At 39.7% G+C, this 27923-nt stretch overlaps 1 protein-coding gene across 1 annotated transcript in view; it reads left to right on the top strand.

Moving 5' to 3' along the window:
- The window catches only part of LOC109033734 (nose resistant to fluoxetine protein 6), a 62900-nt gene that overhangs the window by 31085 nt on the left and 3892 nt on the right, over positions 1 to 27923 (top strand). Inside the window, exons 2-12 of the mRNA XM_019046488.2 lie at positions 6654 to 6791; positions 12552 to 12778; positions 14089 to 14300; positions 15738 to 15817; positions 18220 to 18413; positions 19046 to 19206; positions 21522 to 21690; positions 23086 to 23279; positions 23608 to 23737; positions 24729 to 24918; positions 26787 to 26929. Of these exons, the coding sequence (XP_018902033.2) occupies positions 6654 to 6791; positions 12552 to 12778; positions 14089 to 14300; positions 15738 to 15817; positions 18220 to 18413; positions 19046 to 19206; positions 21522 to 21690; positions 23086 to 23279; positions 23608 to 23737; positions 24729 to 24918; positions 26787 to 26929 (1838 nt within the window). The remainder of the gene's footprint in view (positions 1 to 6653; positions 6792 to 12551; positions 12779 to 14088; positions 14301 to 15737; positions 15818 to 18219; positions 18414 to 19045; positions 19207 to 21521; positions 21691 to 23085; positions 23280 to 23607; positions 23738 to 24728; positions 24919 to 26786; positions 26930 to 27923) is intronic.

Genomic DNA, 27923 nt, shown 5'->3' with positions numbered 1-27923 from the left:
ATATGAGGATGCCATTAAAGAATTTTTATCGGCCGATCGGAGGATTTTGTAGGAGCTTACGATGCACCGGGTTTGGGACGTGGTTTCGGGTTTAAGCTGTGGCGTCGCTGTTCCTCTATGATGAAGTCCGGTGGCCCAGTGGCATTGGCCTCTTGGGGATTGGGATTCGCGGTCAAGCGCATTGTTACCAAATCTGCCGTGCTAAGGAAGAACGCCGTATCAACCTTTCTAGTATCGTTAGGATCTTTACTATCTTTAGTAACCCAGTTTAGGTTTGTAACCCTTATGTATATATGTATGATCTAAACCATAGATACTACCCATTTTCAAAATTCTTTGTAACAACGTTAATAGCCTGTGACGCTGAATATCTTAAAATATATTAACTGACTAACCAACTAACTTTTTTCACTTGACAAAGTATCATGGCCACATGGTTTTATAAACAAATAAATATAATTATCTTATCTTATCTTAACCTTTATGCGTTGCCAAATTCCCCTTGATAAAATCAGAATTTTAAAGTAAATTTGTGAATGTTTCTCCGTCAGTTTTTCTGATAATTTTATTTGCAATTTAATGTATAGTGTCCGTAAATTTCAAGGAAAAATATCCATAAATTCCCCAAAAATGAATGTTCATTGGCGGGAGATATGGCAACATCTGAATGTTTATACGGCCTTTTCCCTCAGCACGGCGGAAATGGACGTCACCAAGCAGTTTGGATCTGTACGCGCTAAGAGGTTCGAAAAAAGGCGAATGTGACACAGTGGCGTGGAGTTCTTTGTGATACATCGATCGATCTGTCATTACACATATGGAAATAGATCGATAAACAGGGTGTTCGCAACGAACACCTTGATAATCGATCCTTAACCACAGCTTCAAATGGGGAAATATCGATAATGGATCATATACGCCTCGCCACTGTTGTGACTGTTCATGTGGGATAATCACACTAAGCAACGCAATGAAAAGTTGAAAGATATCCTGCTGTGACATACAGAGTGGCTCAGGGTTCAAGCCACCAGACTTCAAGAGCTTATTCTATCAAAATAAGGCTTTTTCCCAGTAGAAAGTTGGTGTGAAAGTGCCATTAGTCAGGGCCAGGGCTTTTTAAATTTTAAATGGAGCATTTTTTTTTTTTTTTTTTTTTTGGTGACAGTTATGGACTTATACCAGGCGCTCTTTGGGAAACAAATCACAAATGAAACTACACTTCTTTGAATTTCTTTGGCAAAAGGGCATATGAAGCTCACAATACGGCCAACTGTTGATTTTTCTACTTCAGCGTCGAAGTCTCCGCTACTATTGTCAAACGATTCAAGTTCGAAGGAAATAAATGATCACCCATTGCCTGAAACTGAACTTCTTTAAGTGTCTTCGGTATCCTTATACAAAAGAAGACCCCAAATCCTTACGGATTAAGCTCACAATACGGCCAGAAGCCGAGTTTACCTTAAAATATGCTACTGCAGTATGGTGGTTTTCCACTCCAGGACATCTTCCAAATTGGTACTACTTAATGACGCCCATTTTGGTATCGATGCTCTTGACCGTGAACGGATCTAAATCTGGAAGAGGCCCATGCCACAGTGGATTGACGGTTTAATCCTAGGAAACGTTGCATATATTAGGAGTTTTGAAAAAATAATGTTCGCGGGAAGAAACATACATTCAACTTCACGATGTAAAGTTCATACGTAAAGGTATTTATACTGTACATATATAGATTGATGAATGGGCGAAGCGCGTGTGTTGCCGCGTTGTAGAAATTGTAGCTGGAAATAAATGTTTCTTAAAAAGAAATTTGGTAACCTTCAAATGATCATGTAGCGCCCTTGCCACATAACGCTCACGCGACCAAGCTCTTTTAGGATATCATATTTTTGAAAATTAGATTTTTCAGTCCATTGGAAACCTTTCCATAAAAACAGGACATGATTATTTGATCTAGTCTTAAATACTATATCTAGCTCGTGGTTCAACGGCTCTATATTGAAGAATTCATAAAGATGGAAATGCAGCAACAACAGAAGGATTGAGACCCGAATTCAAAACGACTAGATACCGGAAACAATCAAGTACAATTGTCGGGCAACACATCATTCGCAAGATGCAAAATCATCGGTGTGCTCCAGCTAAGTCTTCTTGGAGACTATATTTTTTGGGGTTTTTTCCTTGTAGTATGAATTTGTATGTCTTGAAAGACAAATAGCTGTCACGTTCACCAAATCACCCATCGTCTCTATTTTATAAAGGAAGTCCTCAACAAAAGTACTGCCGATAATTCCACCTCGCAAATAATTCACCTCCTGACATTAACTGCAATGTTGTGTAAATTTACTAAACATTAATGTTGAAAACTATGAGGTATACTATGGTAAAACAGTAATTTCTACCCAGTACCGAGCAAAAATTGGGAGCCCAGAACTAAAGATTTAAAAAAAAATCTCGAGGGCCAATTGGACCAATGTGGAGGAAGCTTGAAAATTGTCTCATATAAGTGTCAGCAAAACACGGTATAACTTTATCCTTATAAGTTGAATTTACTTATTCAAAAAGGAACTATGTCGCGCGGAAACCATATGCACATAGTTTCTTTTAGCATGATACGTCCAGTTGATCATGGAAATGTTCTACACGTTCAACGTGTTCTGCATAAAACCTCAATCAGGAAACATTTTGTGATACAGTAATTTTTACTCTGTATAAAAGTTCATTCATATCCGAGGGAATATTTCGTTCACAATAGAGCCATCGGACATTGATGCATCGAATTTCGCAAGCATGACGTTGCCACTAAATGGGTTTATTCCGTTGTTTTCCAGAGGAAAAGAACGTGACTATATTTCAGCGTTGCCAAATTTCTGCTCACAATTTATATTTTAACTAAGATACTGTCACGCATTTTCAACTGAAAATTCTTCTTTTTTCTTTCTGAACTCGCGTAAAAATCAGTAAAACTTTAAACGCGTATTGCAGAGCTATATCAGTGTTAAAAAATGAATAATTAGTGTCAATTTTGCAACATCGGAATTAAGTTACGTTCTTTCGTCCAATCCACGACGATTCCTCTTGCCAAAAGTTGCATGCGCTCACCGTCATCCTCCCGACTTGAGATGGGTCGTGATGGTCTCTCTTTTGTGGTGCGCAGAAGTATTTTACCGCACTGACAGGACAATACGGGGCCTTGGCGAAGTCAAGGGCTGGATTGAATCCGGAGCCAGGAACGGCCGCTCCAATCAAAAAGCGCATATCTCCATACGATCTGCTTTTGAGTTACGTCGTTTTAGCTCAGCACGGCAGAGCGCAGGCCTTGATCTTCGTCAGTAACTCAAAATAGAGACCACGAGTCCGGACTTGGAATGAGACTGTCAGACTGAATTCTGAAACCGCACATCTTCACACTCCTATGGACCCTGGCACTCGGTTATTCTTACGGTGTTCCGGAGTCATCTGAGATAAGGACTTACGAGGTTTTAAGACGGATCGATTCGAATGTGCCAGGTGTGACTGGAACTCTGCCGTGCTAAGATAAAACACCGTATGAACCTCCAGACGTTGCCAAGTTTCCTTCGATAAAAACCGAATTTAGTGGGAAAATTTGGAATATTTCCCCCCAAAATTTTCAGACAATTTCGTACGCAATTTAATCTAAAATATTTGAAAATTTCAAGGTGAAATGTGCATGAATATCGTCGAAAATAGATGTTTTATCTAGGGAAATCCGGCAACTCTTGAATGTTCTTACGGCGTTCTTCCTTGGCACGGCAGAACTCAACTCCAGGTCCGGGGGCGAAAGAGCACAGTTCCTCTGCCACTCACGTTTAGATTTTATGGTGACCGGATCACGTAACCTTTGCCTGCCGTTACCGTCGGTTTAAATTGGGGAAAACTCACTTATTCTGACTGGTACTCGCTTCGAGGAGCGCTGATTTGTTACTTGTTACACGCTGGAATACGTAATTATACGCGTGGGAGAAGCATGGGAAGTCCCGGAGGACAATTGCCTCCTACATTGCTCGTCATCCCATGAGGAATTAGACTGCATTTTGCAGATCTGCAGGATGATTATTGAAATTTATAGACAAAGCTATAGACAAAGAGGACAGAGGGGATATGGAGGGAGCCTATTGGTGGAAGCGAGTGGTTGCAATGGACAAAGGATGTAGACTAACTAGCGGCAACCCACTAGTAGAGACTCTATAGTTAGTCCACCATTTTCTCCCCTAGTCTACAAGAACCACCCCTTTCAACCAACAAGATCACTCCATACTGCCCATGTCTTCTTTGTCTATAGCTTTGTGTATCAATTTCAATAATCATTCCGCAGGAGTCACTTTTACTAGCCCATCTATCGAGACACCTGTCTAGAGAAACTAATGACACATTTTTTGTTAAACAAGGTATAGGTAGTACATAATTCCTTACTGTCCAATGAAAGAATTTATGCTAAAATGAACTGTGTTGCGTGCAAACCTTATGCACGTAGGTTTTTCTTTTTAACTTGAATAAATCTAAATGTTGTCCAATTGTAAAAATGGTACCTTTTTAATCGGTTTCAAAATTTCGTTGTATAAGATACTTTAGTAAATACTTTTTACGGCGCATTTTAAAAACAATATCAGCGTCATCAGTTTCTCTATGCAGATAGGTGATTTTACGTCTGAGTCAGATAAAACAGAGAGTCAAAAATTTAGCCCAGTACTGGGGACTCGATGGATGCCTTGCCTATATTGGCTCTCCCTTCTCCAAAGAAAATTTTCAGCTTCGCTCTTTAGGGTGGTTCTTTTTTTAAATTGTTTTTCAAAATCAAACCTGTCTAATTCAAAACCTCTGCTCTGAGTCCTCCTGAAGAACCTTCCCCCTATTTCGAAAATCAGTGTTAAAGAGTCCTTTATTAAGGACACATGCCTAAAAGGGAAATGACCTTTGTTGGACCTTTAAATATAAATATTTCCAAAATTCAAGAAAACCCTCCTAGACATAGGAATATGGTCGAATTGCCTAAAGCTTATGCAGCTTTATATCGACGGTGAAACTTCCAAACTACGTATCTCGGTTTGCAAAGTTGCTGACTTAAAACTACTCAACGTTTATTCTTTAAAATTTCCGTGACTGTTTTGCTCTGTGCGAGGAAATTTTTTTGAAAACTTCACGAAAAGATGTTGATTTGCTCTCAGAAGAAAATAATAATGGGAGCGGAGATTTTTGAACACCATAAACGAAATACATGGTTCGGGCATTTCACCATCGATATGCCACTTAATTCAACAAAAAATAATTAAGCCTCCGCTAACTTATTTTTGAAGATTATCGGTGGAAAACTAAAAATTCCGATTTTTCTATCCAGCTTTACAAAAATTGCTCTACAGAAAATGTTGCCTTCATCCGTCCGCCAAATGTTTTTTTTAATCTAGACGATCGCACATGTGAAGTTTGGAACTTTAACGATGGAACCGGGATGCGTGAATTTAAAGAGAAAATATTTACACTCTGAATATCTCCGATTGACGGAGGATAATACGTCCACTCACCACGTGATCGAATACCCGGAAGAAAATAATTACCGCGAAATAGCCGGGGTCATTTTTTCTAAGTATGTTTACATTGTCTTCCAGCGGGTCCCGGTCTTTTCGAGGAGATTTTAATCGTCAGTAATTTGCGACAATTATTGCAAGTCTAATAGGACAATTGCCAGGCATTGTCAAATGACGGAAAAAACGAGACGCTATTTCTTGGTGCTTGCGGACGGAGGTCCTCCCTTTGTTCCTAGCGGATGACATTATCACTCATGTCATTATTGACTGATTCTGAATACACGAGACACGAAAGCGCAACGAGATTTTTCGCCACGCAACATGCTTTTTAGAAGGATACTTGCTGGTCATTACTGACTCAAATCATTATCATAAGCCCTCTGACTCATAAATTAGTCATATCGTATTTATTAAAGTGTATTGTACATATGCGGTGAAAGTTGCAGTGCATGTATTTCGATTAAGGAGTTACAAAATTTCCGCTTCAAGCAAAAATGAACCTTTGATCGAAATAAGGTCTTGAAGGACAAGGCGCAGCAGTGAAATTTTCGAAAAAATTGAGTTATTAGTGATTCCAACTAAATCTATGTTTCGAATAAGTTCTGTGAAAAATTCATTGGTAAAATCCAATTTCTAAACATGATAATGTGAGTTTGAACTTTCTTTTCGCCATTAGGTTTCATATAATTTAGGAACTTTACACACGTATTTCTCGAAATAGCAAAAATCTCGCCTTGTCCTTCAAGCTCCTCAAAATATCATTAAAATGTTATCCGGAGCTTACGTTTCACACCATTCGCAAAAAAAAAAAACTTGAATTAATACCTCGAAACTTGTGTTCTGAATCGTTAATCGCAAAAAGTTTGTTCGTCACTCATGCATCAAATTTGGAAATATTCAATGTTTTCTCACTGCTCTACTTGAGACTTTGATGAGAAATACTGAATAGAACGTCCATCATAACACCACAAAAATGTACATGTAAAATTGTGGGAACGCGGACCGTGGTGTTCCCGAATGCTTGCTTGACCATTGGATTTTATACAGGGTTAAAAAAACTTTAAAAATAATACATGAAGTGTAATTATTCATTTTTTTGTTTTGTTTCAGGGGATGCGCTCGGGAACCGATTATTCTCGTCCGTGGCGCCGCCATTTGCACCCCTTTCTAGCTCCAACCAACAGTGCAAACTTCACAGTCAGCAGTTTCTCAAGAGGCTCGCGCAGTTTGACCTATGGGCGCTCCAAAGTAAGTTTCAGATACTAATTACTGTATTCTTCGAAAAGTAATTAGACCGGAAAATTTTATCTAAAAAAAGCATGCGATTCAACTGTATCGAACTAATGCATTTGACTAAATGATAATCACCCATGACTTTTTTAACCAACGTGTTGTTTTTTTTTTTTTTTGTTTTTATTTTGTTTTATTTTACCTACGAGCGTTTTCATCAAGTTGCAAGGTATCAAAGTTATAGAACCCTCTCGCCGTCATCCTTGAATAACTGGAAACTGGAGTTAGAAATCAGGTCCGCCTTCAACTCGATGGATGCAATTTGAGCGGCACAGGAGTTGGAATAGTTGTATCACGCATCTTAGTTTATGTCCACCTTAGTTTATGCATGATGTCCAGGGGCGAGTGACTTTTGTTATAATCTTTGTGTTTTCAGTCACCACTGCAGCGAGGCGTCCATAAAGTTTTACTCAATTCTACCCACCGACAAATATTTTGATATTGACTTTGAGGAAAGTTGCAAAAGTAAGAATTGAGCATCGCTGCTATCATGAACACATCTGAATAACTCTAGGAACTGGAGGTAGAAATCAAGTTCGCCTTTAACTTGACCTCCTCCACGACTTCCAAGGGTAGCATAAAATACATGTAGCGGGAAACTCCCTCTTTGCAAACATGCATGTATGAAACAGTGCATAGGGGTATAAATTCTGTGAGTGAAAAGAGGTGGGTAAATTCGTCGCTTGGCTGACATAAGGGCGTAACTACACGTTGAGATGAGCCCGGAAAAGCATTGAATTGTACGGACGACAGGGTTCATTGCAGAGTGTAGTTACGCCCTTATGTCAGCCAAGCTACGAATTATACCGAGGGTGATAAGTCCATGGAGGAGTAGTCCCGGAATCATCCACCCAGGGTAGCATGAAACGTAAGAAAGCAATGGAAAATTGGAAATTTCAGTGAAATATCTCATGAAATATTACAAGGCTGTGAAATATTTCATGTAATTTCACAAGGCTGTAAAATATTTCATGAAATTTCACAAGACCGTGAAATACTTCATATTATTCAGGGACCAGAATATGCAACCTCCACAAAAGTCCCAATTTTTACATTTTGCGAAACATGAAAAGGAACCGGCAGTTTTCAATATCTTTCATAAGTCTCTGAAATTGCATAGTATATTTCACGAAAAACTTCAAGATTTTATTTTTCATGAAATTTTGCCACTCTGCATCTACCCTTCAATTAATCGATAACATTGATTTATCGAATCGATTTCGCAGTTTCGATCTGCAAACAATCAGCCGATTCATTTAATCGATTAAAGGGACTTTATCGAATCGATCTAGCAGTTTAGTTCTGCAAACAATCAGCCCGCTGGTCTTCGGTGGCGTCACATTTGCCACAGTGAAGAAAGCATCCTTTTTGAGTGCATCGGACAAATCCATCAAGTTGCCAGACTTCGGTGCCCGTGAGCCCGATGACTAATGATGTGATTTTTTATCGGATAACGACAACTTTGACGGCGCGTGTTTGTCAACGCTCGCGAGTAAATAAAGGCGTCGTTGAAGTGAGGAAGCACCGAAAATGGGCGTATTTATGCTAAAAGGAACTATGTTGCACGCAACCCCCATGAACATAGGTCCTTTTGGCATAAATGCGTCCAAATGTAGGTGAATGAACGGTGCGTTACGCAATTTCACCAGGAACCGGGGAACGGTGATCGTCGAGTGTCTAACACGGGCAGAATATGGACTGTCATTTGCTCACGCGTGCTCATGCACTTCTTCACGGCAAAATTGGACCACATTTTGCAATTAGGAACTACAATTCCTGGTCCATCCGTAAAAACACTTATGTGCTTTGGGAAACTAGTGGTGCATATGTCGAAGGCAAATAGTCAAATCAGGCATTTTATCAAATGCCTAGCAGGCAAATAGTCAAATATTCTTACTTAGATTGAAATTTTGATTTTTACCATTATTTTATAGACAAAATAATTCGTATGTATGATTATATGCTCATCTCATGAGGATGTTTTCCTATTGATGTCTGGATGCTGTCTTTTAAACAATTATCGCACACGAAAATTCTATGATTCATTAATTATTTTTCATAGAACTGATGGAATGAATTTAAACGGCAAAAGAAAATATATTGCGAAAAATGTTTCGTCTTCTACTTGCCAGGTGTGTTTCTATTCAGTTGCTCAATATTACCAGTATCACGTAATGCCCGATTGTACTCATAAGGTACCTACTTAAGACAGAGAATATGTCGACTCAGAGAGGGGTCATCACTCTTCTGGTTAGCAACCGCTTTGGGGCATTTATCACACGATGAACTCCTTTGAAATACTGCCGTGCTAACAGTAAACCTCCTATAAGCTTTCAAACGCTGTAAACTTTTCCTCGATAAATTATGATTTTTCCGAAAACCTGTAAATATTTTTCAATCAAATTTTTCAAAAATGTCACTCGCATTTTTATCTAACGTATATGATAATTTTAGGGCAAAATATTCATAACCTTCCTCAAAAATTAATATTTTATTGAGAAGAAGTTGGCAACGTTCGAAGACAGATAAGACGTTTTTCCTCAGCGGAGCAGAAAACTCTGCGTCTATTCAAGTTGACCGAGTCTTACCTCATTGCATGAGCGCTGCTTTGATCCTAAAACATCGTCATTACCCTTAAAATTGCACAAATAAGAGGTAGAAAAGTAAGCATCAAGTATTTATGGCTCTTTATCGCACGAACTTCAGTTGCACGTAACCTAATATGTTTCTTTAGTTTCATCCGTTCCGAACGCATCATTATTGTTCCAGCCGAAAGTTTGGTACGATGGACCAAAAATTCGGTTGAGCAAATCGAATATTTAAATGAGATAAACCAAATTCAGTTCTCGGAAATAGAACTACCCGCAATTCAAGAAAATGAACATATCGGTTAGAAATGAAGGCATTTATCGTTTGGTTAAACAAACCAAATTATATGGTTCGGCGGATAAAAAACCCGACAGTTCAAAAATATGAATGTAATAATACATTAGCCAGAAATAAAACTGAGTAGTTTGGACTAGTTTGTGTAAAATAGGTTAATTGCACATTCAGCGCGCATCAGACCGAAATTTCAACAAATATTGCTTTCTCTGCAATTTTGTCATTCAATAGCCACACCAATTCAATATGTAAATATTATACACGATGCCAGCGAATAATTTCGATGTTAAAAAATTGACCATTTCGACTGCTTTCGCCATGAAGAGACTAATTTTCTACGAATTCAAACTTTTTAGGATAGTTATTGACAACGAAGGTGGAGCAGAGAGAATAGGAAAGGGCATAAGCAAACTAATAGTGTGAGAGCTTGTTGACACTTTCACAATGCTGACAATAAGTCAACGACAGTCATGTGCTCGTATTTTTCGTTTGATAAGTGTCGTTGCCAAAATGTCTCCAATTCGCGACTTCTAATGAGGGTGCGTAAGAGTTAGGGAGCACCAAGACATGTGCTGGTGTTTCGTCGGGTCGACGTCTACTTGTTATTGCCGCGGTGCATCGCCCAGGGACTTGAACGAACGGAAAGGAAAGTAGGGGCAAAAACGTACGCGCTTTTGGTGTCTTGTTTTTTTTGCAAAAAAGATTTGATAAACATTAGATTCTTCTAATCAGTCAGATCTCGTATTATGTATTGATGCTTTATCTCTTTCGACCCATTCCCCTTTCTCCTCCCTTAGCTATCTCCCTCTTAATTTCCCCTCGCCCATCCCGCTCCGCTTCCCTCCCCTCTCCTTTTCTACCTCCTCCCTCCGACCCTTTCCTCTCTATCCTTCTCTTCCTTCTGCAACTTGAACACTTGTATTTGGACGTATTTCTGCTAAACGCAACTACATAGAGATAAACGAGTGGGAAAGATGGGGTGTGCTCTGAAAGCTGCGAAAACAATGTAAAAGTAGGCGTGATTTCCTTTGGGGAAATGTAAAAGCGGGATTTTACATTCTATCAAACGGAACTAAACGCCAACTGTATGCGGCACTCATGACCCATGGGCGTGGTAAAAGAGCGTTGTGGACAGGGCTCATGAGTTGAAGCACGTTTCAGGGTGTTGTCGCTCCCGTCATCGCCGCTGACGTCACTGTCGTTTTATAATTTCCATTCGTTCTTACGATCCGCGAGTAACGAGCACACCCCTTCTTTCCCATCTGTCTCCTAGTTCTGTTCAGCAGAAATACGTCCATCCGCGAACCTCATCAGTAGGTGGAAAGCTCTCGCGCATGCGTGGTTTCATGGCAATCGAATGCGCGTCTCAGGCAGCTGATCGAGCAAAACGTGCCGAGAACGTTTATGAGGGAAAGATCGGCGCCACGCGCCGCATCATCGCTTTTGACGCGGCGCACAATGGATCGAGTCAATAAGAGATGTCAGACAAAATGTGGAAACTTTAAATGCTTATAACTCCGTTTATACAAAACTTTGAAGTTCTTAAAGTGTTTCATTGGTTTTCTCATAAAATTTTCTGCTTAGATCACCCCTGGAAATGTAAAACGTGACGAAACAAACATAAAAATGTACAGTTTTAGTCAAAAATTTCATGTCCAACCTCCCTTGTTGACTCGATCCACTGTAGGTACGTCTTGACATTATCCGAGCCCTTACTTAATAGCCTCCGGGAAAAGGTCTTAAATCCAAAGGAGAGAAGGAGGAAGAAGAAAAATAGAAAGACGGAGGAAGAAGAAAAATACAAAGAAGGAGAAGAGGAGTAGAAAGAAAAGACGAAGAGTAAGAACGTCCTCCTCTGCTTCTCCCTATTCCTCCCCTTCTTGCTTCTTATTCCTTTTCTTTCCCATCGTCTGATCCTTTTTCTGCTTTCTGCTTGAAGCACCCTTTAATATGTGAAACGTGACGAAATAAACATTAAAATTTACAGTTTTAGTCAAAAATTTCATGTCCAACCTCCCTTATTGACTCGGTCACAGTACGGTGGCGCTTCGCCGGGTCTTAAGGCCCATGCTCGGACCATGCCGGGAATGGCAACGCAACGGAGGAAGAAGAGTTAAGCGATCAGTCACCATGGCATCGGTGACATTAAAACAGTGAAGACGCCGCGCCGTGGCGCGCGCACGTAAACAATCGCTTGTCGGCTGGGAACACGCGACCGCTGCGAAATGGGAACGATCATCCATTTCGGCTCGCGTGAATCACTCGCTTCGTGCAGCTTCCGCCCAAACGTGACGAGCTTTTACGCGCCAAAAATACACTCCGAAGGGCTCGTCAGAGATGTAGAGCACCTACATACATAGGATAGTATGGGCATGTCGGAATAAGGAGCTCTTAGGGTCTAAGGGCCGATTGTAGGACCTCTGGTAAGGTGCTTGATAAAGTGGTGGTTTGAGCTGATCAGAGCTTGACCAGAGGTAGGTGTGTAAGACTCCCGGTTTTCCTCAGGTCAAGTCCCGGTCAGGCTTTGTTCTCTCTCGCAAACCAGTAGTTAGGCTGATTAGCAGATTAACCGTTGGTCAGAGTCTGACCACTGGTTTGGTGATCAGAGGTTGAAGTGAAAAAAATCCTAATTTAACCATACCCGTGGTTAATTTAGGTCTTCACTATTGTAAAATGTACATCTGAAACATGTCGGAAATATTTTTAACAATTTAATTGTTAAATGAGCAATCCATCTCTTCCGTGAGAGTTTCCATCAGACCAATTGTTTCATTCTCTTTATGTAAAAAATATCGGGCTAAAAGTGCCGATTTAAATGATATCATTTGATTTCAGTGTACGATGCGTCTGCGAAACTTCCCTCGGGGATGCTCTCGGGGAACGTGAACCAATACGGCGACTTCGACGAGTGCCTCAAAGTTGAATCACCGGACGGCGCGGTGGCCGGACAGTACTGTTTGAGCTACCTCGAGATCAAACTCGCGCACAAAGATGACCCCAAGCTCAATAAACTCCACTCCCTTCTCCACTCGCACTCTTTCTTCAAAAGCGATATCGATGATGTGAGTATCGCCTCTAGACTTCATTCAAAACTCATAACAACTACATAATCGTGTTTTATGCCGCAAGGAAATAAAGGCACGTGGTATTTCCTGGGTGAAAATTTAGATAATTAAGGGCTTGGAGACAAGTTGGAAAAGTGCAGGATTTGCTATTCAAGATATACCTCATTGAAGTTTTAAAATTACATGCGGAGCCTCATGGCGGAAAGAAAGTTCAGGCTCCCTTTTTGATGCTTAAAAATTTTATTTTTAGTGATGAATTTTTCTCAGAATATGTTTTGCGACTAGTTTTAGTTGAAACCATTAATTATTCAACTGCACTTATCCTTGTTGTCATTCAAGCTCCGCAATTGAGGATGGCTTCGGTAAAAGGGCGTATGAGACTCCCAATACTTCAAAGATTGTGCAACGTAGATCTTTGATTAGAAGTAACCCTTCCGAATGCTCTGTCATAAAGTTTTCAATGAACCGGCTTCGAATTTTGCCTCACTTTTGCGTAGAAGTATAGGTGATCAACTGTAAATGAATTTCATTTGCTGAGGATGCTATTGAAAATTTTGCAATCTTATAGCTGCATTCCAAACCTCATGCGTCCTTTTACTGAAAAAGTCCTCAATTGACCTGAGAAGGTATTGGGGTTACTCACATTGCCATTTCGTTTTCAATTTTTAAGGTGAGCCACAAACCATCCGAATCACATGCAGGAATTTCAAGGATTCGTGTCTTGTATTACACAGATCTTGTCCCGCAAAAAACAATACTAAACCCTGCCAGATAATTGTAAAGTTATCTCTGTCTATCTATTCAAGTTTTCCCGATGGATGGTGAATTAATTTTGTGAAAAAATAATTACTTTTGAACTTTTTCCAGGGGAGGCAGTGCTTCCTCCCCCAGCGCGTTTGCATGAAATTCTCCTAAGTGTAAGGGAATTGCAACGCGAGATTGTTCCAATTTCAACAACTTTATTCATTTTGGGAAGAGACAAAATATTTATATTTTATCTAAATCTTTAAATCTCAATCTTTTGTTTCTTTCCAAGAGAATGCACTTGTTGAAATTGGAACAATCTCGCGTTGCAATGCTCGTACAATTGCGAAAATTTCATGCAAACGCGCTGGGGAAGCACTGCCTTCCCTGCGCTGATTTGTTGGGGCTGCTTTGTGGGCTGCACCGATGGAAACAAGGCCTCATCGAAGTTTTTTCTTTCCTCCGTGTACACAAAATTGCTTCGAGTTGAGCTTTTCGGCAAAACTCTTCCGAAAATGGCAGAACCTGATGGTAATAATATTTTGATACCGTTTGTGATGCAGCCAGGTCACAGGGTACCAAGGTCCTCCTCGATCAACTGGGGAGTCTGCGCGCCGGCCTCCTGCTCGGCTCAAGACATCCAGGACGAAATTTGGCGGATTCTCGACACATACCTGAGCGACACGGGAGTCAAATACAGGGTCAAAGTGGACCCCGAGATGTGCACGACCCGCCAGCGAATCAACCATCTCCCCACCTCCTTCTTCGTCGTCGGGTGAGCGCATCTCCGAATCATCCGTCACCATGTCATGGTTTTCGTTCATGAATAATCCCAACGCACATCCTCGCTGCTTAAGTGATCTCGGACTTGAAATCATTTTAAGCGGGCGATTGGCTCTTTTCGGCTCAACTTGTTTGCATTTAACAACTGAGAATGAAGGTCTGAGGATATCACGTTTATCGCTTTACAGGGTGATTCAATAGCGCCAGTGGTGATCATTTCAATGCTGTCATTTTATTTTACCAAAGATCCGTGATTCCCGGAATTAATTCCGATTTCTGAAAGTTCCGAGAAAAATTCTGATTTTTTTCAAAAGTTCCGGGGGAAAAAATCACAAATACGCTCGGATTTAGTTTCGAAGATCTTCAAAGTAGAAAAAAAAAATCGGTTGAACTGACGAAAAATCCCGAAATTCCATGACAATTCCGAGAAATTCCGAAGATTCCGTAAAAAGATTGAAATTTGGAATTTATTCCGGGAGCACTGGATCATTTTAAGTCCGTAACTTGCAGTGGCGCACAGTGGATCGAGTCAATTGGAAAGGTCGGACAAAATTTAGAAACTTTAAAAGCTTATTACTCCGTGTATACAAAACTTTGAGGTTCTAAAAGTGGTTTCATTGAGTTTCCTCGTAAGAGTTCCCTCTGAAAACATCCCTTCAAATTTAAAATGTGACGAATTAAAAATCGAAATTGCAGTTTTTGTAATAAATTTCATGTTTGACCTCTCTAATCGACTCGGTCCACTGAGTGGCGATACCTGTAAGTCGGAAACACTATTTTTCTCTATTTAAATGTACGCTAAACAATCGATTAGGTGATGCAGCCCGTCTCAACTAGAATCGATGTATTAAGTGAATTTGAATTTAGTATTTAAAGTGTTGCAAACTTGCTGGAATCGCCACTGATAATACTGCGCGGATTAGAAAGAATGTGATAGTTCACTAGACTCCTGGTTATTAATGGACTGAATTTTGCAATTAAGAACTACAATAACTGGCGCAATATCTCAAGCATCTATCTGAACATAGAAACAAATAACCGCAGCTTTTCCCTAAAATGAGTCAGAAATAGTAGAGTCCCTTACTGCTGAATGCAGCTCATATGATCTGCAGGAAATCTACTACCTTCAACCAAGTATAATTTTTCAACTTCAAGACAATTGTCAAAAAGCTTCAAGGCAAGATCATCTCGATACTGCAATAGATTTTAGGAATTCTACTTTATGTTTCATACATTCAATGAAATGCTTGAATGCGATGAAATGATTATGAAATACTTTGAAATCACTCTAGAACCGCATCTGAGTGAAAAGAGGAAGTCAAAAGACAAAATAATCCCTCGCTATTTTCAACGAGATCAAGTGCACGAAATAATGATTTTAAAATTAGAATTTTCAAACATATTTGTGATGTGTAATTTTTCTTTACAGTGGCCTTTTCCTTGCTTACATCGGTATGTGCATGTTAGCAGCGTTGTTTGAGCACATGACACCTCCCAGTTTCCAAAAAAGTAAGATTCTTAAACATACATTCATATTTTTTGTTTTTCTTTTCCATCCTCTCTAAAGAGGTAGGATAGGGTAAGATTTCAAAGGTTCACCTTAATCGACGTAACAAGTTTCCAACATCATTCACATATTCACGCCGTACCACGGAACTTTCTCGGAAGAAGAATGTATATATAACCAACAAGAATGTCTAGATTAAAAAAATTCGGTATACTTATATGTAAAATTTTTTGACTTCGTCCTCTTTTGTACAACTCAAAGGAAAAAATGAATTATTTTTATTATTCTTAACTGCACATATCAATGGTGTAACTTCCGAACCACGTATCTCGGATTGCGACGTTAGAGACTTCCTGCCATACTTTAATTTTAAATAGATCACCATAAAAATGAGATTCTTACAAACTGCCATGATTTTTTCTCGCACTCAGAGGTCACAGTGGTCTTGAAGAAAAAAAAAAAAAGAAAAAAAAATGAATCCAAAAACAGTTCACAGGGGGTGAGTCTGTGGTACGTGTGGACTTAAAATCGAGAAAAATCAAAATTTTGGCGGATCCTAATTCAGAGATATCGCAGTTTGGAATTCTCATAGTACATGCAAGTTTTCTACTGATTTTGATCCTTTTTCATTTATTTGTCCATTGAATCGGTGTTGATCGGTTCGCGTTTTTAATTTTCGTTCGATTCTTGTCGATCGAATACACACCCTCTTGTTCCATGCAGGCTACCTATCATACTCTTTTTTAACTGAAAAATTCGCCTTCTGCAGCGTCTGCAGCAATTTTTCTCACGAATATGTTGAGCGTGCTGATTTCAGCGTATTAAATACTCGACTCTCTGAAGGCGTTTTATTTGCGGAATCAGTTCGCCTTCAGCTGCGTCCGCAGCAATTGTTGTTACGAATATGTTGTGCGTGCTGATTTTAGTTCATTACATACTCGACTCTCTGAAGGCGTTTTATGTGCGGAATCAGTTCGCCTTCAGCTGCGTCCGCAGCAATTGTTGTTACGAATAAGTTGTGCGTGCTGATTTTGGTTCATTACATACTTAACTCTCTGAAGGCGTTTTATGTGCGCAAGTAGAGCACCCTGTTGGAGAACAACAGAAGTGAGATTGAATGAATCGCTCAATCCCTACTTCGTTCGTACTATAATAGATTGCGCTACTTGCGCACATATAACGCCTTCAGAAAGTCGAGTATGTAATGAACTAAAATCAGCACGCACAACATATTCGTAACAACAATTGCTGCGGACGCAGCTGAAGGCGAACTGCTTCCGCACATAAAACGCCTTCAGAGAGTCGAGTATGTAATGCGCTGAAATCAGCACGCTCAACATATTTATGAGAACAATTGCTGCAGACGTAGCAGAAGGCGCATTCTTCTGTTAAAAAAAAGAGTATGATAGGTAGCCTGCATGGAACGAGAGGGTTTGTATTCGCTCGACATGAATCAAACGAAAAATAAAAACGTGAACCGATCAACATCGATTCAATGGACAAATAAATGAAAAGTGATCAAAATCAGTAGAAAACTTGCATGTACTATGAGAATTCCAAATTGCGATATCGCGGAATTAGGATCGGCAAAGATTTTGATTTTAAGTCCGCACGTACCATAGACTCACCCCCTGCAAACCGTTTTTAGATTCATCTTAGTCGTATATTTTTTTTCGCTTCAAGACCAATATGAGAAAACTTGTGTAAAAACTTTAAGGAATGCTGTTGATTTGCTCTCCTCCAAAAATATGAAGAATATAGACGCTGCAAACGAGATACGTGGTTTGGATGTTGCACCGTTGATATGCAACCAGACTGAATACATGTACCCATAAAAACAATTAACCAAGCAACCTACGCGAGTTTTTAAAAAGCGCGCTCAAATAGTTGACCTACAACCCCGTCCTGCTCTCTACTGGCAATCGCTGAACTCATATACTTCTTTGATCCGAAAGTTGGCCACCAGAGTGAAGCAGCACATGCAGTTAGGCGAATGATTTCAAATATGATCGGAATATGAACTAGCAAAACATTTTTAATAAATGTTTTATCATGTCACCATAAATATATATAAAAGAAAATGGAAAAAAAATCTTCAAGACGCTTGTAGCTGCCTTTATTATTCTATTTTTAATATTCATATCAACATACTGACCAAAATATGAAAAATTATGATATATTCAATTATTTTTTACTTAAAAAATCGGAATAAAACGGTTTCTTATTTTTCGTTAAAACTGCTTTATCTTGTTAGAGTTTAAACTAAGACACATTTTGCAGGTTTTTATTACAATACTTTTCAGGTCACTGAGACCAGAAAAATTGAATACATTATGAGACACCCCGTCCCCTTCCCAAAGGATGGAAAGAATTTTTTGGAATAACATGTTGTTTAAATTTTCAGGTACTGCTGCTGAATATTTTATCTCATTTTCTCTGAAAAAGAACTTTAATAAATTATTCAGCACATCGGTCTCTGCAGATGATATCTCAAGCGTTCACGGGATTCGAGCTCTCAATGCTTTGATGTTGATTCTCTGTCATAAATCTATGGCCATGTTTTACAACCCCTACGTCAATAGAACAGCTATGTCAGAGGTACTTTAAACACTTGCTCATACGTACCTCTAGTTTAAAAAAAGAGAACTAAAACTAGTCTCAAAATATATTCTGTGAGGTATTCAAAACTAAAATCCAATTTTTAAGCATTGGAAAGTAAGTTCGGAATTGCTCTCCACCATAAGGCTCCATGAAATTTTGAAACTTACGAATAGAAAATAGCAAAAACTGCAAATATGCACCTTGTCCTTCAAGCCTCTCAACTCAAGTTTTCTCAAACCGTCGATTAATTCCATTTTTTACATGCTGCCCGAATCATATTAAGAGGATAATTATTCTCCTGTATAAAAAGAAAATATGTGAAAGGAATTTTGAAACTTTTTTGACCGATTCATTAAATCAATGGAGTCAAATTAAAATTTCTCTTTTGAGGATTTGAATGAACCTTTCACCAAGTTCTTGCTTCGGATCCACACCATCGATTAAAAAATGATCAAAAATGTTGACTCTAAACTTCTTTGACATTTTTTGAGTGGCTTAGATGTGAAAAAGTTTCGTCCTCTGAAACTTCCTCGTGATTGAAAGAAAAAACATGTTATGAATTTAGCGTTAATTGACAACTATAGTAATTCAAGCTTTAAGACGTTGGATTTTAATTTTTATTTTTCTAGTTGATTGGAAAACCATGGACTGCCATCATCCGTGCTGCTAGTCTGTACACTGACCCTTTTATCATGTTAAGTGGTTTGCTTACATCGTATGTATTCTTCAAACAGTTTGAGAAAAACAAGAGCATCAGCGTACCAAAAGAAATATCATCTAGGCTACTTCGGTAAGTTTACCTACTCGTCCTTGTTTTTCCCATCCGAAAATTTAAATATAAATGATAGTTCAATTAAAAGAGTTAAGGTAGGGTGGGGCGGGGGGGGGCGAATTTCATCGCAACGAATTGAAAGTTCACCTGATAACTTTTTTCTTTATTTACATAAAAGGGTGCACGATATTTTATATAGGAAGTATGAGGGAATATGAGGGTAGTGAGACGGTACGGGATATCATGGATGCCAAGCAGACCATCGTGCATGACATTATGACAAAACAACTCATTTGGTATGGTCATGTCCAGAGAATGGCAGGAGACAGGTTGCCGAAGAAGGTCCTTGACTGGGTTCCTCCTGGAGAAGACGCAGAGGGCGCCCAATGAAAGGTTGGAGGGAAAGGATTGAAGAAGAAATGTTAAGGTGCTCAATCCCCCAAGATTTGTGGTTTGAAAGAGAGCAGTGGAGGTTAGGAGTCGTAGAGCGCGAGGGAGTGCTATAAAGCGACTTATATGTATGTATGTATGAGGGAATTCCGTGTCTGATAGTCCAATGTACTTACAAACGTAGCTAACAGCTCAGAGGATTTGAGGTATTTCTTGCAGACCTATACAGAGAAACAGGGCCGGATTTACCTACTTGCCGCGCATGGGCCCTTGTAATTTTCCGCCCCCCTCTAATTCGTTAAGTGAACGTGCCGGTAGAGGAGGGGTGTATGAGACGTGTTCACTCGTGTTGGGCACAATTTTTGTGAAAGCCTTGTCAACACTAACGAAAGTTCACAGAACTTTATACGCGAAAGTTAAGTTCCGTAAACCCACCTCTGTTTGGACAAGGCCTTCCATTCATAACAAACGAACGAAAAAATTATGAAAGAACAAACATAAATGTGGTTTAATAATTTTAACTCCTGCCACTGCGCCACGCCGACCGCCCTGTGTTTGGCGCAATGCGTGAAGTATTCATGAAGTCTTATAGGCGCCATGCGTTTCACGCCGAGCGCCGCGCCGAAGGCTTCTCCTTTTCATCTCAGTCCTCGTCATCATTGCTCTCTGCGCCGCTCCGCTCACGGTCGAATTGCTTGTTTGGTTGCTCTCTTAACTCGACTAATTAAAGGTGTTGTCTTTGGTATCACCGAAAGACGACAACATTAGATGTTTAGTATACTTTTACTCTCAGGAAATGAGAGATGTTGTCGCATTTTCTCGCTCGTAATTTATTTTCTGAATCCGATTTTTTCTTCTTTTTTTTTAATACCTACTTTCAAAAAGATTGCAGAATTTGCCGTCCCCTACATTTTGCCGCCATGGGAAGCGGCCCACGTGGCCACCTCCTTGATCCGGCCATGCAGAGAAATTGAGTTCAATACATTTCATTTTGATTGAAGGGATTTGATTGTGAAAAACACAAAGCCGAGGTGTTATAAAGATGCTTTTATTAATTCAGAGCTGAAGCTTTTTGAAGCTTTACTTTGAATTAATAAAAGCATCTTCATAACACCTCGGCTTTGTGTTTTTCACAATCAAATCCCTTCAATCTTAAATGGTGTCACGGTGATTTTCATCGCCTTGTTCAAATATTTTATTTTCATACCATTTATTCAGTTCATCGATGTTGGTCTGGTGGAACCACCAGATAGGTAAATTTTGACATCGAAGACTGTCAAACATTGAAGATCTTGTAAATTGAATTCATAGATGATACGGAACGTTTTTTATAATTGTTTTTTCAAAATTCCCGCTCATCGGAAAAGCAAAGTGAACCTGAATCAAGACGGTCACAAAATTCATTTCAGGGTGCTTTGCGATTGAATAAGCTATCTCGACTTGCGACTATCTCTTCTAGGGTATAGGGTATTATAGGGAGGGTACATACCAGCTTTAGTAACAAACATATCCTAAAAAAAGAAATATTACGTCAAATTGAAAATAATGCCCTGAAGAGCGCACGTCTAAAGATTGGTATTTTGACGAGATTTTTGTCGTGTTAGAGACATTTTTTTTGACGACTGCCCCTAGAAATCCCAAAGCCGGGTCAAATTGGCCCGACTGTATCTTGTGGGGGAGTTGCATATATGTAGAGGTGTGGAGGGGGTGAGAAAAAGCCAGCACGTTACCGAAAAATTGAACAGTTTAACAAAAAAATAACATTTCTTACCCTCAAAAACTTAGGAAGAACCCTGGGGTAACACTCCAAAAACTATATCAAAATCGATTTACAAATATGAGTCAGTTTGATCTGACTTAGGACTATGCAAGTAGAAGAAGTTTGAGGCATTTAAGGGTTAAACGTGTATGGATCATTCACTAAATGTTATTATGTTTTACAGGCTCGTACCAACTCTGGGTGCTCTGATTCTTTTCTGCACCTTTGTCTTTCCTTTCGTTGCCTCCGGACCGCAGTGGAATCAAGTTGTCAGTCACCACGCCACGATTTGCAAAGATACTTGGTGGAGGAACTTACTATTCATTCACAACTACTTTGGATTCAAAAATATGGTGAGCTAAAACCCAATCACCCAATAAATGAGGGCAGGAGAATAACCTGCTTATATTCATACTTAAAACTGTGAGAAGTATGATCAATGCAAATTTTCTAAAATAACCAACCGACTTGTGTTTGGTAAAATTGTTAAAACATTGGAAAATATTAAGCTCTACACGTGTGGAACATTTTTCTTTCCTCTGAGCGTAGAAAAATGCGAAAAAATAAACATGAATGTGGTTTAATGATGTTGATTTCCGCTACAGCGCCAACCGCACTGTCTTTGGCGCAATGCCTGAAGTATCCCTACAGTCTTGTAGGCGTTATGCGTTTCGCGCCGACCGCTGCTGACCGCACTACGTTTGACGCAATGCGTGAAGTATCCATGCAGTCTTGTGGGCACTATGAGTTTCACGCCAACCACTACTGACCGCACCACGTTGAACGCAATGCGTGAAGTATTCATGGAGTCTTGTAGGCGCTAATATGTGTTTTATGCCTACCGGCGCGCCGAGGGCTTCTCCTTTCCATCTCAAGTCCGCGTCATCATTGCTCTCTGCGCCGCGCTGCTCCAGGCCAAATTACGTGTTTGGTTTCTCTCTCAACTAGACTAATGAAAGGCGCTGTCTCTTGTATCACCGAAAGTCGAACAAATTAGAAATTACTTTACTTGAACTTTTAGGAAATGAGAGATTTTTTCGCCTTTTCTCGTTTGTAATTTTTCCTCTGAATCAGATTTTTTCATGATACCTACATTTGAAAAAGTTACAACATTTGCCGCCCCCTAAATGCCGCGGTCCATGTGGCCACACCCTTTATCTGGCACTGAGAGGCACATTAACACATTACAGAGTTATATCAAATAGGTGTTGATATATCTTTACTCTTGCTTATTAGAAATCATTTAACATGAGATCATACTCGTATCTGTAATCTGTGATGTTTATTATGTTTTTATAACCTTTGAATCAGCTGAATTTTCTTTAGAAAGGCATATTTCAGAAAAACGAAAGCTCATGCACAAGGCGATCAGTAGATTGAGTCAATTGCAGAGGTCGGACATGACATTTTTGACCAAAACTGCAAATTTTGTTGTTTAATTCGTCACATTTTAAATTTTGAAGGGTATTCCTAGATGAAAATTTCACGAGAAAACCGATAGAATCATTTTGAAAACATCCAAGTCTTGATTTAACGGTTTTAAAAGCTTTTAAAGTGCCCAAATTTTGTCCAACCACTCCCATAAACTCAATCCGCTGTGTGGCGGATGAGAGCAAACCAATTAAAACTTCTTCTTGGTTTCAAAAATGCTTGCTCGAATTTTCTGAAAACGATCACTCGTAGTGTATGATTGATTATTCGTACCCTTTATAATATTTTATTTTGTTTTGTTAAATGATTTGTTTCAGTGTTTAACACATACTCATCACATTGGGATCGACACACAACTGTTTTTAACTTCGCCCCTGTTCGTATGGCTTGTTTGGAAGTGGCCAAAACCAGGAATGATCACTCTTTTCGTTTTGGGAGTATTTTCCACCATCCTGCGGTTCTACGCATCTTACATTCACCAGCTTAGTTTATTCGTTTACTATGGCAATCCGTGAGTTAATCTCTAAATCCTCTGCATTGTAATTTTGAGTTAGCTTCAAGATAAAAGTCACGAATTTTGAGGTGGTTGATGGTGAAAGAGGAGCACAAAAATAACACTGTGTCTTGATATTTTTGTCTGTATAGTAGGCAAGGAACATTTTCGAAAAAGAAAAGATTTCAGACAAACACACCTGATATCGCTATATCTCTTAGCGCTTACTTTTTGTTGAAAATATTTAACTGCCCATTCTAGACACTCAACAATGATACGAATTTCTTATCAATTCTTTTTAGATTTATATATAGGTATTTATGTATTCGTGTCTTAATGCTTTCAGAGTCCATCGTCTATTCGACACCGCTGATCTCTCATACATTATTCCATCCCACCGACTCACAGTTTACTTGATAGGTATAGGTCTAGCTTATTGCCTCAGGAGGTGTGGAAGGGACTTCAAATTGAAACAGGTATTACTCTTTAAAATTTTCCCAATTTTTAGCTACTTATCTTTTTGTTTTGAGCGGACTAATGTTCTTGGTCACAACAGATGCGTGAGTTTTAGGGCTCTTTTTCTTATTGGCATTTGCTTGAAAGCTCATGTAATTTCTTTATAAATCTTTCTTTACATAAAGCTCAATGTCTCGCAATTCTTTTTCTAAAATTGTATCCGTGTCACCTGTAGTGCTGCTCACATCGAATGTAAAATGCAAGTGTAATTGAACCGCGTGACAGGAACAAAGACAGGAACCAAAGACACATCAGCTTTTGCCAAAATTAAATAGGTAATTTAATTGTTTACATAAAAACGGTCGTTCGGATTTTTGTGCACATTTCAGTGAACTTTCTGTATTGTACGAAGCAAACTTTTCAACATTCTCAAAAGAATCCGCACAAACGTTCTCGAAAAATTAAACTGCCCGGTTAAAGTTGGCTATAGTTGATGTGGCTTGGTTCCTTTCAGCTGAATGCGCACCAAAAAAAAAAAGCTGTGGCTTATACACCAATTAGTATGAAACACCATTCATAGTTGTATGAACTAATGATTATTGGTCTGTAAACCATATTGTGGTAGCTCGTTCCATAGTATGTATATATACCATAACTAAGGTATAATGTACTATTATTATATGTTGCCTTCATTACTATTAGTGGTGTTCCATATGAACCACTAATTGGTTTATAAGCCATAGATTTATCTCCGTGCGATCCAATTAGCTCGGCCGCGATGAGGTACTGAGCAAATGCATATTTACGACTACTTGCACAACTGCTACTATTATCACTTCTGGTACTCGTACCTGATCTGTTTATTTTTCGACCCCACCCACGAACATACGCTTAGTTGTCTCTTTAACCCTCCTCCTCTGCTCCCTCTCTTTTTTGCATACTTTTTATATCTCCATTCTGTTTTCACTTGCCTCGTTTTACCAGCGATAAAAATGAGTTTCCTTATTTCAGAGTCACCTGTCACTAGGATGGCTGATAGCATTGTGTATGCTCTACTACTCCTTGGCGAGCCCGTCGAAGATGGGCGATCAGAGCTACGTCTACGACAGGTGGGACGCCGCCAACTACGCGGCCTTCGCTCCGATCACTTGGTGTCTCTACTTCGCCTGGATCATCTTCATTTCGCACACGGGCAACGGAGGTATGACTTCTCATATTTTTAATCATAAACATCTAATGAAGATAGTAAATAATTTAGAAAAAAATAAATTGCAATTAGAAATATACATGAATTCCATAGCTTACGGCTCCGAACATACGTCAGATAGGGACGCCTGAGAAATTGAAAGACGAAGAGGAAGAAAGGAGGAAGCAGGGTGAGGGTGGAGGGGTGGAGGGGTGGAGGGTGGAGGGGTGGAGGGGTGGAGGGTGGAGGGGTGGAGGGGTGGAGGGGAGGGGTGGAGGGGTGGAGGGGTGGAGGGGTGGAGGGGTGGAGGGGTGGAGGGTGGAGGGGTGGAGGGGTGGAGGGTGGAGGGGTGGAGGGGTGGAGGGGTGGAGGGTGGGGGGTGGAGGGGAGGAGGGAAGGAGGGGAGAATGGTAGGAATGGAGGATGGTAGGAGTGGAGGAAGGGAGGAGGGTGGGAGTAGGAAGAAGAGAAAGATGGGGCTGGGAGCGAGGAGGAAGAGGAGGAAAAGAAAAAGTAAAAAGAAGAGGTGAAGGGGAAAAGATAGAGCGAAGAGGAGGAAACAGTCGAGAAAGATAATAATTATCTATTTGTCCAATTTTTTCCTGTTCTTTCTCGTTTCTCATCTTTTTTTCCTACTACTCTTCTTTTTTCTCAGATTATCTCTCCCCTACTTTATTCTTTCCTCCTCCTCCTCATTTTTGTCTCCTGATTCTCCTTCTTTCAATTTCCTATGAATTTTTAACTGATAATTTTGGGAGTCAGCTGAGATCTGAGTCTGATAGCGTGGGATCGAACAGGAGAAGCCTACCTAGATCGGGAATTTAAAAAAAAAAAAAAAAACAAACTAAGAGCAAAAACAAGTTATGGTGGGTTGACGTCTTCAGAAAACACTATTCTAAATTTTGCCTCCATGATCAGAACTTACCGCATTGAAATGCGTGTTGCATCCTTGTTTCATTGCTTGGCATACCACAGAGAGTTCTTCAAGGAAATCGCAAAATCTGATTTTTCGACGCGACCTGTCGAAAATAATCCCTATGCCTGGACGCTCACGATTCGATGGCCAAAATGCGAAACCGCGTATCTCCGTTGCAACGGTGCAGACTTCCTGTCATCGGAAAATGAGTCAATTTCATTTTACGAAAGTTTCCTTGATTTTTCTCCTTTATTAACAGAATATTTCGTAGAAATTTCAAATTATAGTGTTGCCTTGTCTTGCCTCGAAAAAATCAAACAGAAACAGAGGTTTTGAAACACCGCAATAGAAGTAAGATCGTGATTTCGCACCTTAGCCATCGACATTAGGCATTCGCCTATAAATGGACGTATTTCTGTCAAACGGAACTATGTGCATTAAGACATGAGCCCTGAGACCCATAAGAATATGTGCATAACAGGGCTCACGTCATAATGCACATTGTTTCGTTTGATAGAATTACGTCCAAATGAAACTCAACACGCAGGCTGCTTAATCTGAGAAAAATTGCAAAGGTACGTATTTAGGTATCTCTGTTTTGTAAAATTGAGTCCAGTACCAGTTGAGAGGCCAGTTGGAGGACAAGGCTCATAAGTGCAGTTTTTGAAAAAAAATGAAATATTAATGATTTTAAGTAAAACTAGTCCTAATGCATATACTGTGAAGAATCCACTCCCAAATTCCCATTTTTAAGCGTCAAAAAGTCAGTTGGGACTGTCTTTCCGCTATAAGGATTCATGTAATTTAGAAACTTCAAACACCTATTTCTCGAAATATGAAAAACTGCACTTACGCGCCTTGTCCTCCAAGCTCCTCAGTTCATGTATCTCTGTAACTACTTTTTCCGGTAAGCTCTTCAATGATAGCGTTTTTTTCCTCACATTTTTTCTCCTCACTTTTCTCGCAGGGATCATGGGCCGAGCTTTATCGTGGAAAGGGTTCGTAATATGTACAAAGCTCTCTTACAGTGTGTACTTAACCCAATTCCCTGTTTTCTTCTACAATGTCGGCACGACGCGGCACGCTGACACGTATCAAGTCTTTTTACTCGTAAGTGACTTCATTTATTCTTTAGATGATAAGCTGTGGTAATTGACATTTCATTGCTTCCTACCGGAGACGAGCGTTACCCGTTCTGCCGTGCTAAGGAAAAACGCCGTATGAACCTTCAGGCGTTGTCAAATTTCTTTTGATAAAACACGATTTCCTGGTAAACTTATGAATATTTTCCTTCCAACTTTGCAGATAATTTTGTTCACAATTTCATCTAAAGCTCCTGAAAATTTCAAGGGAAAATATTCATAACATTCCTCAAAAATAAACATTTTATCGGAGGAAATTTGGCAACTCTCGAATGTTCTTACGGCGTTCTTCCTTAGCACGGCAGCGTTGCTTCCTTTCTTTCTAACTTAGTCTCAGAGGAAACAAAAAACAAGGGTTTGGTTCCAACGTTCGGACGTTGGAGAGCGATCACGAATCTTTTGAATTTTTACCTGTCAAAATTCAGACAGTCCTGCATGCATATAAGCGCCCAATGCTGGAAAAGAGGAAATTTCTAACAATTTCACATTTCATTGTCATGTGGTACCCATAAGGATCGAAAATCAATAAAAAAATTCGTTCACATAGATTACTCGATTGACTTTTGAGGTTTATAACGTAGACACTTTACAAGAATCCCCCTGCATACAGGACCGGATTAAGGGGGTGGCCACATGGACCGCGGCCCATGGCGGCAAAATTAGGGGGCGGCAAATTTTGCAATTTTTTTAAATGCAGGTACAAAAAATCGGGTTCAAAAAAAATTACAAACAAGAACATGTGACAAAATCCCTCATTTCCTGAGAGTTCATTAATTTCTAAATTTGACGTATTTCGGTGATACAAAAGACTGCGCACCTTTAATTAGTTGAGTCAAGAGAGGAGCCAAACACGTAATTCGGCTTGGAGCGGCGCGGCGCAAAGAGAAATGATGACGAGGACTTGAGATGAAAAAGAGACGCCCTCGACGCGGCGGTCGGCATGTAACACTTATTAGTGCCTA

This window comes from Bemisia tabaci, chromosome 2 (genome assembly GCF_918797505.1).
Source record: "Bemisia tabaci chromosome 2, PGI_BMITA_v3".
NCBI lineage: Eukaryota > Metazoa > Arthropoda > Insecta > Hemiptera > Aleyrodidae > Bemisia > Bemisia tabaci.
This window is presented reverse-complemented; position numbering and strand designations above follow the sequence as displayed.